This window comes from Girardinichthys multiradiatus, chromosome 10 (assembly GCF_021462225.1).
Source record: "Girardinichthys multiradiatus isolate DD_20200921_A chromosome 10, DD_fGirMul_XY1, whole genome shotgun sequence".
Taxonomy (NCBI): Eukaryota; Metazoa; Chordata; class Actinopteri; order Cyprinodontiformes; family Goodeidae; genus Girardinichthys; species Girardinichthys multiradiatus.
The window spans coordinates 15,342,371-15,354,119 of NC_061803.1; the positions used below are offsets into that span (position 1 = coordinate 15,342,371).

Consider the following 11,749-nt stretch of genomic DNA (forward strand, 5'->3'; position numbering starts at 1 on the left):
CACAGGAGTGGCAGCCCCAGGAAATTCACCCTGACAAAGCAAAAACCAAAAAAACAGGAGCTTCACCTCAGACTCTACAGCAAAAAATGTAAAACCAAAAACTCAACAACCACGCACAGTGGTAGGAGGTGATGATTTGGACTTGTTTTGCATTCCCATGACTTCGGCAGCTTGCAGTCATTGAATCAACATTAAACTCCTCTGTATACACTAAAGTATTTTTGAAACTTGGTCCAAACTGGGTCATCAACAGGACAATAATCCAAAACACAGCAGCAAATCTTCAACAGAAAAACTCTAAAAGAAAAGAATGGCCCAGTCAAAGTCCAGACATCAACTCAACACCGTGAAAGAGAAGACCAGAAAAAAAATGTATGCAAACATCAATAAAATGAGGTAAACCTGCAAACCCAGTGTGTTTTTGCAATCTTAAGATTAGATTTAAATAGTTTTAAAATCTTAAATGCCTCGATCATTTTTATTCTGTCTTGTAACACCCTTGAACTGAAAGTGGGTGGGTTTTCTTTTTTGAAAATAAACTAGCATAAATAAAACAGCAAACTAGTCTGAAATAAAGTCTCAAATGTTTTTCCACACGAGATATTCTGCATTGTTTGTTTACTTACATATTTACAAGAGATGCTTTACACGGTCTGTTGTGCAAGAAAAACAACCTAATACAAAGCATCTGAAAAGCTGTTTAGAGTTACTTTAAATTATTACAAGGAAATGAAAAAACAAACTAAAGATGTGATGTACAGTATTTATGAGACTAGAACACAAACAAAAGTCAGGTTAAGATTTCAGGGTTTTGTTACTTGTGGCGGAGGTGTTAGTAAAGAGTTTATTGCTCAAGTTCAGTTACTGAAAAAAAAGCAACCAAACCTCTGACCTCTAAATAAAACATGAAAATAAGTCTGTTCTGAGGATGCAAATATTAAACACAAAACCAATATCTTTAGTCCATGTTAGAAAGATTTCTGTGTCCACTTATAATATAGCATTAGGAATAATGCAGATGTGTAAAACTCTATGACTCCTCTTCTTTAGACAGCGCCTGTGGACAAAAAACATATCAACACAACTTTAGAAAAATGATAGATGAACAGCATCTTTCCAGTATTTTTTCTCTGAAGTCACCTCACCTGTTTCAGAAACTGTCGGCCAAAATAATTAGTGGCCATGTTCTTTAAGCTGGTCTTTCCTCCCACTTTACACCGCACATATCCGTAGAGATTAGCTCCTTGCAACACCAAACCCATGATCACCACAGGCTGAAAAGGAACAGAGTCCTGTCACACATGGCTTCACAGGGTTAAAGCGCTTATTTTCATATGAAAAAAAAAAATCTATATTACAAATTGGTATTTTATCAAATGTGAATTATATACAGTGCAAGTTGGAGGTTTACATACACTCATTATGGACGTTTAAGTAATTAATTAACACTTGGACTACACCTTTTCTTTAGCAACGTGTAAAACTTCAGTTGTCGAGGGCCTGTGTCCTGTAACTGTCAGATGTTTCGGTAATTGGGTAACTAGCGGGGATCTGTAGAACTTGAGTGAGGAAATAGTTTATTAATTTGATTTAGGTGTGGTTGACTTTGGACACATCCAAACATTGCAGGACACCAGCCCTCGAGGACTGGAATTTGATACCCCAAATCAATCTCCTTTCATCTTTGGGTGACAGTTGGGGTCAGATGGTTGAAACTAGGACCCAGTTTGGCCTATGAAGTGTCCTAAATGGCATCCCCAAAACTCTGACCTCAACGTTCTTGAAAATGTATAAACTGTGATTCATGGAAGCAAGCAACTACTTAAATGAGCTCTACCATTTGTGATAAAAAGAGTGGTGGTCAAATATCAAGCCAGCATTCTGTCAGGACTTTGGTTATGGATGAGCTGAAACTTGCTCAATAAATAAATATTTTCAGGAAACATATATTTGAGTCCTTGCAAAGAACAGACTTAAGAATTTCAGTTCCAATCTAAAAAAATGTATGGTTTCAAATAAAAAAAATTAAAAGGCCCAAAATTATTATGACATTTATACAAGATGAGTGGATGTTACCGAATCTGTTTCCGCCCCACTACGCATCTTACCATCCATTTAATCCTGAATGAGAATAGTGTGCTAAAAGCAAAGATGCCCCAGATGACAGGGCAAACTATCAGTCCGAGCCAGAAGATTCGGGATTCCGAATCCGATGCTTGCTGCTTCCCAGTACCCTGAAGAAAACAGGATATTCTTACAGTTACAACATTTTTTAATGTCAGAAGGTTCGATGACAGTAAACAGATGCATTATTAAACTCCTACAGCCCCAGAGGTCAGCATCATGCGAGGTTAAAGGCCCACCCCAGAACTAGATAAATTACTGCAACCAGAAGCAGATAAGCCTCCTACCTTCCGTGACTCAAACACCCAGTGGCCTTGTCCGTCGTCATCCACCTGGTTCCACCACCGCAGACCAACCATCAACCTCCCTGTGATGTTCTGAAAACCAACATTTCACACAGACATTTTAACACAGAGAAAGAGAAAATAGGTTTTTCTGTTGGTGTATGGGGTAAAAACGCTGTCAAAAACAACGTGTATGTAAAGACGGAAATGTGTGCATATTAGTCAATAGTTGTGCATAATTAAAATCCAAAAGAGGTATTGTATATTTCCTCTATAAGAATACAAAATAAAATGTTACAACTTCAAGAAAATACAAACACAAAGTTCAAGTTTACAGTTGTGGTTTATTCTTTATGAATACAATATGCTATAACACTTTGTGAATACGATTTCTTTTCTATGAGAATACGAATTTACATCAGCGACTTGGCGTCACGTGATCTCAGGCTGGTTAGTGGAGCACAGAGTTAGTTGATTTGCGTGTGTCTCCACTGCTCTATTCATAAAAAAAAAATGAAATTCTTGACATAACTTCACTCTTTCTTGAAAGAGTTTGACACTCTACATAGTCTGCTGTCCCCCAGTGGCTCCCACTAGCAAGACTGTCTTATGCTGGTAATAATTGTAATATGTTGATCACAAGAGAGAAAGACGTCCTCAATGAGTTTAAACATTAACTTATTTATTCCTGCATATACAATTTTTGTCCTTCCTATTGTGTCACTTTGCATGTCTCTCACCTTTTCCCGTCGCAGTTTATTTTTGGCAGGCCAAATGAAAATAGTTCCTTAACTAGTAAAATAAAGGGCTGCAAATACACTGCCAGGCCAAAAAAAAGTGGATTTAACTAAGCAAATAGGTACAAGCCTCCCATTGGATAATTACTCCATAGGTGATTATGTTTCAGCTGGCAACAAGTTATTTAACCCCAGCTGGTGCAATGAGTTGCTTCTCATTTCTTAAACAACCAAGTTGAAAGACACATCCTGTGGTCGTGGAAAATATCTCAGTCTGTTTCAGAAGGGTCAAATCATTGGCATGCATCAAGCAGAGAAAACATCTGAGGAGATTGCAGAAACGACCAAAATTGGGTTAAGAACTGTCCAACGCTTTATTAAAAACTGGAAGGATAGTGGGGACCCATCGTCTTCGAGGAAGAAATGTGGCCGGAAAAAAATCCTAGAATGATCGTGATCGGCGATCACTTAAACGTTTGGTGAAATCAAATCAAAGAAAAACAACAGTAGAACTCCAGGCTATGTTTAATAGTGAAAGTAAGAGCATTTCCACACGCAAAATGCGAAAGGAACTCAAAAATTAATGCAACACTGGGTGGAAATAAATCTTGTGACAATGCAGCTTATCGAAACAATGCCACAGCGAATACGTGCCGTAATCGCAGCTAAAGGCGGTCCAACAAAATATTAGTGTGTGACCTTTTTCTTTTTTGATGGCGACTTTATTTTTTGGCCATATTTTAGCCAATATCAAGAAATATGCAGATTTAAGGGCAACCCTGTTGGTAGCCGTTAGTGAACTTTTGGGTAGTGGTCCTAAAGCAGAAGGTCCTGGGTTTGTTTTTTGCCCCTGCACACAGGTGAGCAGTTAATGTTCTCAGGGTCTTAGCCTTGTGATCACAAAGACAATAACCCTAACAATATAAAACCGCAAAAAATAATACAAAAATGCAAAATGTAAAAATTTGTAGACTTTTAACACCTCAGATCCACGTCTTTAATGGGTAAAAAACTAAATTTTCACTTTTAATGAAAATATTACAATAACGTCTGACTCTTTGACAAACAATGAAAAGAACAATATCCGGTGGTTTAAAGTTTTTGCAAAGCAGTGTATGAACTGAATAGAGCGAAGTGCCAAACCAGAAGTTTGGATGTTAGTTGAGCTCTCAGAATAAATAAAATACATGAATAATCGGTTCTGAGTAACTTATCATTGAACCAAGATTTTAAAAAAAACAAAATCAACTTTATGCCTGTACGCTTTTCTGAAATTTAAGAAATTACAACCATAGAGGTTCAGGAGTGGTACATTATGATGAGACTGTAAGGTTTAGAGAGTAGAAACTAAGGATATTTATTAGGCTAAGAACAGAGATAGTTTCTCCACATTTAAGAGCAAACCTTGTCAGACTGAAAGACTGAATGAGCACAAATTTCTGAGTCCATTTTTTTTTTATATCACACAATGTTTTCAGTATCTGGTTCAGAAAAAAGACCTTTAAAAAAAAAAAAAAAAAGAAAATCTCTCCTGTACTGTTTCTCTAAGTCCTTCACGTCAGCAACTAACAAATACATTTAAAACCAATGAAAGCTGTTACACATCTTTTTTCCGACAGTTTATTGTGACATTTAATTTCAAGTATAGAACACAAATGTTGGAGATTTATCAACCTTAATTCTCATTTTCATCACAGCTGATGTTTTGAGTTGAAATAGGACAAACTCAAAGGTAATTTTGAGAACTGCCTTCTTCTTTGAGGAAGTTCTGCTTCTGGAAATGTTCTACAGATAACCAGCATGCATTGCTGCAGCAGTGGAAAGCAGTCCTCATTAGAACTGTGCTAATCCTACTATTTTAAGTCAAAATATCTGCTGAGAAACAGACCTATGATATCTGAGGGAAAGAGGGTGTTTTCACACCTGAAGGGTTTAGTCTGTCTAAAACTAACTTAGTTCAGTTCATCTGTGTAGATGTAAACATAGCAATCCCACTAGGGTGCGGAAAAAAACAACCGTACCGAGATTGTATGGAGGAGGTGGTCTCAGTGCAGTTCTGAATCAACTCTAGAGCAGTTCATTTACAGTGTGAATGTCAAGCAAACGCGTTCCGACACAGCTACCAGTTAAACGCTGCAAGCTTGAGCCAAACACCTTCTCTTACTCAGGTCTGCATTGCATTGTGGTAAAAAAAAAAAAAAAAGGAAAAGAGTTGGCGGTTCAGCTTCAACCTGTGATGTCCAGTCCATACAGAGATGAGTTTTATCTTCATTGATCACAGCAAGTGAATCTTTTATTCAACAACTCTCGACAAAAGTACAATCCTAGTAGAGTATAGAATGCCCACCTTTACAGTCCAGAAGTCACATGACAGCAGCAGGATGATGGTGACCATGGAGGCGATGAAACTACCGCTGATCAACTCACAGAACAGGTAGACGAGCGTGGCGCTGACTCTGAAGAAGAGGTGGAAGAAGGATGCCACCGGATGCCTGCCGCAGATTTACATCACAGTTGGTGCATCATAGAGAATCTGCTCACTGCACCCATTATCACTGCTAGTTACAGACGGGGATCATTGGGCAGTTTTGTTTTGTGATATCTGTACATCAGTTTAAGGAATGGCTCAAAACTATTTAATTTCACATCTTAAAAATGTGGCCTCGTAGAAAAACAAAATCGCCAGAAAAAGATTGAAATTACCAGTGTTTAGTCTTTTTTGATCAGAAGTTAGAAAAATAAAGAAATCGCCTTGTCATTCACACTTTTAAAGCATTTGTCTATTTCACAGAATGCATAATATAGAGATGAAATTCTATTTTTACACATATTTTACCTAAAAGACAACAAAGATGCAAAAGTGGAGTAAATGTAAGACTGTAATGTAAGCAAATTTTCAAATTCTCCAAGCAAATAATTTATTTGGCCAGCTGGATGAACCTTCACTGCCGTAGATGTCCACAACTAATGGAGGGCAAAAGAAAAATCATGATGATGGGTAGAAAATGTTGGTCAATTGTAACTGAAATAGTTTTTGCAGTATCAAACAAAAATATTGAAATGTCCTGCAGCTCTAATCCTAACAATGCAAAGGCTCAAAGGTTTTCTGGCAACAACAAGCTGCTGCATCAACACTCTAAAGTCTATTGCACATCAAACAACATTTAAAAGCCCATTTAAAGCACCATGTTTACTTCACCCAGTCGGATACTATGAAACGTGGAGCAAGTATAAACCAGATGTTCAGGTTTAAAATAAACAAAAACAAAAAACCAAGCCAAGAAGCTTATCCGGGACCGGGTCGCGGGGGCAGCAGACTCAACAGAGACGCCCAGACGTCCCTCTCCCCAGACACCTCTTCCAGCTCCTCCGGGGTGAGCCCAAGGCGTTCCCAGGCCAACCGAGAGACATAGTCCCTCCAGCGTCCCCCCTGGGCCTCCTTCTGGTGGGACGTGCCTGGAACACCTCCCGAGGAAGGCGTCCAGGAGGCATCTGGTATAGATGCCCGAGCCACCTCAACAGGCTCCTCTCGATGTGGAGGAGCAGCGGCTCTACTCCGAGCCCCTGCCGGATGGCCAAGCTCCTCACCCTATCTCTAAGAGAGTGCCCGGCCACCCTACGGAGGAAGCTCATTTCAGCCGCTTGTATCCGGGATCTCGTTCTTTCAGTCATGACCCAAAGTTCATGGCCATAGGTGAGGGTAGGAACGTAGACCAACCAGTAAATTGAGAGCTTTGCTTTTCGGCTCAGCTCTCTCTTCACCACAACGGACCGGCACAGCGCCCCCATTACTGCGGCAGCCGCACCGATCCGTCTGTCGATCTCCCGCTCCATTTTTCCCTCACTCATTAACAAGACCCCAAGCTACTTAAACTCCTCCACTCAAGAGACAAGCCACCCTTTTCCGGTGGAGTACCATGGCCCGGACTTGGAGGAGCTGATCCTCATCCCAGCCGCTTCACACTCGGCTGCGAACCGCCCCAGTGCATGCTGGAGGTCTTGGCTAGAGGGGGCCAGCAGGACTACGTCATCTGCAAAAAGAAGAGACAAAATCCTCTGCTCCCCAAACCAGACCCCATCCGGCCCTTGGCTGCATCTAGAAATCCTGTCCATAAAAGTTATGAACAGGACCGGTGACAAAGGGCAGCCCTGCCAGAGTCCAACATGCACTGGGAACAGGTCCGACTTAGTGCCGGCAATGCGGACCAAACTCCTGCTCCGCTCGTACAGTGACCGGATGGCCCCTAATAAAGGGCCCCCGATTCCATACTCCTGGAGCACCCCCCACAGGGCATCACAAGGGACACAGTCGAATGCTTTCTCCAGGTCCACAAAACACATGTGAACCGGTTGGGCAAACTCCCATGAACCCTCGAGTACCCTGTAGAGGGTATAGAGCTGGTCCAGTGTTCCACGGCTGGGACGAAAACCACACTGTTCCTCCTGAAGCCGAGGTTCGACTATCAAAGGAAAGACATTAAAGAAAGACTAAAACAACACGCAAACACATGTGAGCCTGGAAGATAACACAAGCAAATGAAAAATATGATGTCCGTGCATATATATATATATATATATATATATTATATATATATATATATAAAAAACGTTACCCAGGAGGGTTAAATGAAAGACATTGAACTCATGGGGCTGCAGGCCAGCTGAACAAGCAGGGCAGATAGCAGCCAAAACCTCTACTGAGGTTTTGGCTGCTATCTGCTATCTGGTTTTCAAAGATGGCCATCTTGAAATGCCATCAATAAGGAGAGGATTTGCTTACAACAAAACAGTTTTATGGTCATAATGTGTCTGCCTACTACACCAAGAGAGTTCAAGCTTTTCAGGACACAGATCAACTCAATAACCTTGGCCAGGAAGCACTAGTTTTAAATTGGATTTATTAATGATGGTAGAAACAGAAACAGATCCATTACCATTACCTGTCCTGCAAAGCTGATGTGCTATGCAAGAAATTGATTAAACAACTTATTTAAATGACTGTTTATGACTCAAAAAGTCAGGTTGGCAACAAATCAAAGAATTTGTTCTCCTGTTTATTACTAGTTTATTTATTCTTCTTGATAATATAACAATTTTATCAAACTTCTTGAGCTATACATAACTAAACCAGTATGACCAGGCACCTCAGTTTGATATAGATAAGGGCAAATCTGTTTCAGTTCTTTTGTGCCATTAATGAAAACAGCTCAGTGGATATAAAATCGGTTTGGTCAAGGAGTGTTATTTTATATCTCTATATAGTGGTCTGGAAATGTATAATAAGTGTACAGTCCTTCGACACACTCGACTGAAAGATTAATAAATCAAAATAAAAACAATGTGACAATATTTGCTTGGTACAATCAAACACGCACCACATCAGGACGCTAAACTTACTTGACGAACTTCTTTGACCTTTGTCCTGCATCCTCCTCGGCATCAAACAGAGACACGTCTTCATCGTTGGTATCCTGAGGGATCAATAAGGAAGAGGCTTTACCCTCAGAGACACAGAGTTTTCTTTTTCCAAATAACATTCAGACATGTCCATATGGACTGCTCAGAGGTCACAAGAGTTTGAGTGAAACTCTGTTGGAGATGTATCTTTAACAGATACATAGATTGTTAGGTTGAACTTTCTGCTGCCTGTAACAGCTGAGCTTTGTATTAAGAATTATTGCCAACAACTAACAGTTATATTTATCATCTAACTCAATGCAAAGAGTTGTTTTCTGTATATAAACCAGCAGATGTATAACATATTTTAGAGTTTACAAAGTTGTAACCTTTCACCAACATACGTGATTGTTTGTATTTTTGAAAGGTCTTTTCAATAGTCCACATAAAAAAAAAATAAATAAATAAAAAAATCACATTTAAGTCTTTCCAAAGAGAAACCTTCATACTAGAGAATGATAAAGGCATTCCATATTTTAGATGCTCTATAGTAATCTATACGTCTGCCTGAATTAGCTCAAGACAGAAAACACTTTGAACTGCACTGAGGATGAGTGAAAAAGCAGCAAAAGCCCATAGAATAACGAAGGTCTGTAAACCCTGGAAAACTACTGATCAAAACCACAAAAAATTACAGAAAGTCTTGACAGTTAAAAAAAAAAGACAAAAACTGGAGGTAATCAAGATTTTTGCAAATAACTGCTTTAATATTGTCAACTAGTTCTACAATAGAAGCATTTTAATATAAAGCACGACGCGTCAGTTTCCTTACGTAGCTTTGTGTTTTTAGATCAATACTTGTAATGTTACATGGTTTAACTGCATTCTCTATAGTTTGATTACACCAAATAAAAAATAACAAAAACACCTTAGTGCACACGTTGTTGTGTGTGTAATATAGAAGAGTTTTTGTATTCGATAATTGTAAGCAGAAAAATTTAGAGCTAACATTAGCCACACTGTAAATCCAAATACTACAGTTTTAAGACGACATAACCAAATGTAAACTTCAAATATTTTTTGACGTAGATAAACGGAAAGTATGCAATTCAAGGGCCTAATGGAAAATACAAGCACCTTCTGATTACAGACATCTTTCGAAACTTAACATTTAGCTGCTATTTTTAGCATGCTAACACCATTAGCATGACAGCTGTTCGCATTTACTAGAGATAAAAAAAACAACTTTTCTTCTTTTTGTTTTTCATTTACAACATCGCAGATCAAGCATCAACTGCGTGACTTCATTTTGACAAAAAAGTTAATATTTGCCACTTACTCCTGTTAGCATGGTGAGGTTTTAGCAGACTCTTCCTGGTTACATGATCTGTGACACGTCACACTTCGTTTACACATTGGCCACGTGACCAACGCCACCTTCTTCGGTATAGCGACAACGTACACTGCTCAAAAAAATAAAGGGAACACTCAAACAACACATCCTAGAGCTGAATGAATGAAATATTCTCATTGAATACTTTGTTCTGTACAAAGTTGAATGTGCTGACAACAAAATCACACAAAAATCAAAGGAAATCAAATTTATTAACCAATGGACGCCTGGAATTGGAGTCACACACCAAATTAAAGTGGAAAAACACTACAGGCTGATCCAACTTTGATGTAATGTCCTTAAAACAACTCAAAATGAGGCTCAGTGTTGTGTGTGACCTCCACGCGTCTGTATGACCTCCCTACAACGCCTGGGCATGCTCCTGATGAGACGGCGGATGGTCTCCTGAGGGATCTCCTCCCAGACCTGGACTAAAACATCCGCCAACTCCTGGACAGTCTGTGGTGCAACGTGACGTTGGTGGATGGAGCGAGACATAATGTTCCAGATGGTGTGAGGTGGCATTTCTTTGGAGGGCCGTGTGGCCCTCCAAAGAAATGCCACCTCACACCATTACTGATCCACTGCCAAACTGGTCATGCTGAAGGATGTTGCAGGCAGCAGATCGCTCTCCACGGTGTCTCCAGACTCTGTCACGTCTGTCACATGTGCTCAGTGTGAACCTGCTTTCATCTGTGAAGAGCACAGGGCGCCAGTGGCGAATTTGCCAATCCTGGTGTTCCCTGGCAAATGCCAAGCGTCCTGCGCGGTGTTGGGCTGTTAGCACAACCCCCATTTGTGGACCTCTGGCCCTCATACCATCCTCATAGAGTCGGTTTCTAACCGTTTGTGCAGACACATGCACATTGGTGGCCTGCAGGAAGTCATTTTGCAGGGTTCTGGCAGTGCTCCTCCTGTTCCTCCTTGCACAAAGGCAGAGGTAACGGTCCTGCTGCTGGGTTGTTGCCCTCCTACGGCCTCCTCCACGTCTCCTGGTGTACTGGCCTGTCTCCTGGTAGCACCTCCAGGCTCTGGACACTACGCTGACAGACGCAGCAAACCTTCTAGCTACAGCTCGCATTGATGTGCCATCCTGGATGAGCTGCACTACCTGAGCCACTTGTGTGGGTTGTAGAGTCCGTCTCATGCTACCACGAGTGTGAAAGCACCACCAACATTCAAAAGTGACCAAAACATCAGCCAGAAAGCATAGGTACTGAGAAGTAGTCTGTGGTCCCCACCTGCAGAACCACTCCTTTATTGAGTGTGTTTTGCTAATCGCCAAAGATTTCCCCCTGTTGTCTATTCCATTTGTACAACAGCTGTGAAATTGATTGTCAATCAGTGTTGCTTCCTAAGTGGACAGTTTGATTTCACAGAAGTTTGATTTACTTGGAGTTATATTGTGTTGTTTGTGTTCCCCTTATTTCTTTGAGCAGTGTATTTATTTTAATATTTATAATATGTGGGCGAAAACTTTGTGGGTTGTGTTTCACACAAAAAACGTAAATAATTATTAAATAATATTGATAAACAATGGGTCTCTTTCTGAGTCTCATAATTTTCCTCTTTCTCACTCTCACTCTGCTCAAATTCACTGGAGTCACTGTGATTGGTCATTTATAATAGTGTATAATAAACTCTTAAGTTTGTTGCCTTGTGCAATCATCAGTTCAGTTATCATACAAAAATTATGTTTAGATTTGGATTTTGTGTGCATGGTGAAAATCTTTACTTGAGAAGAATGGAGCAGTGTGTGGTGCTTTATACAGAAAACCCTTTCAACTGCCTCATCTGTAAGCTGATTAAATTAC

The 11,749-nt window shown here is 40.1% G+C and overlaps 1 protein-coding gene across 1 annotated transcript; it reads right to left on the reverse strand.

The window, feature by feature from the left end:
* Window positions 1–601: 601 nt before the first annotated feature.
* On the reverse strand, window positions 602–9,968 carry tvp23b (trans-golgi network vesicle protein 23 homolog B (S. cerevisiae)). The gene is made up of 7 exons (XM_047376734.1): window positions 9,882–9,968; window positions 8,543–8,616; window positions 5,493–5,637; window positions 2,412–2,501; window positions 2,109–2,234; window positions 1,146–1,274; window positions 602–1,057 (listed from the first exon to the last, which is right to left on the reverse strand). Exons 1-7 carry the CDS (start codon window positions 9,891–9,893, stop codon window positions 1,031–1,033), a joined length of 603 nt encoding a protein of 200 aa, XP_047232690.1. The 5' UTR covers window positions 9,894–9,968; the 3' UTR covers window positions 602–1,030.
* Window positions 9,969–11,749: the final 1,781 nt, after the last annotated feature.

Bases quoted from the DNA above. Each gene is read 5' to 3' on its own strand.
- tvp23b (XM_047376734.1), bottom strand. The intron at 5,638-8,542 runs GTAAGTTTAGCG...AATCTGCGGCAG, and splicing joins AGGTCAAAGAAGTTCGTCAA to GCATCCGGTGGCATCCTTCT. The intron at 1,275-2,108 runs GTAAGATGCGTA...GTTCCTTTTCAG, and splicing joins CATTCAGGATTAAATGGATG to CCTGTGGTGATCATGGGTTT.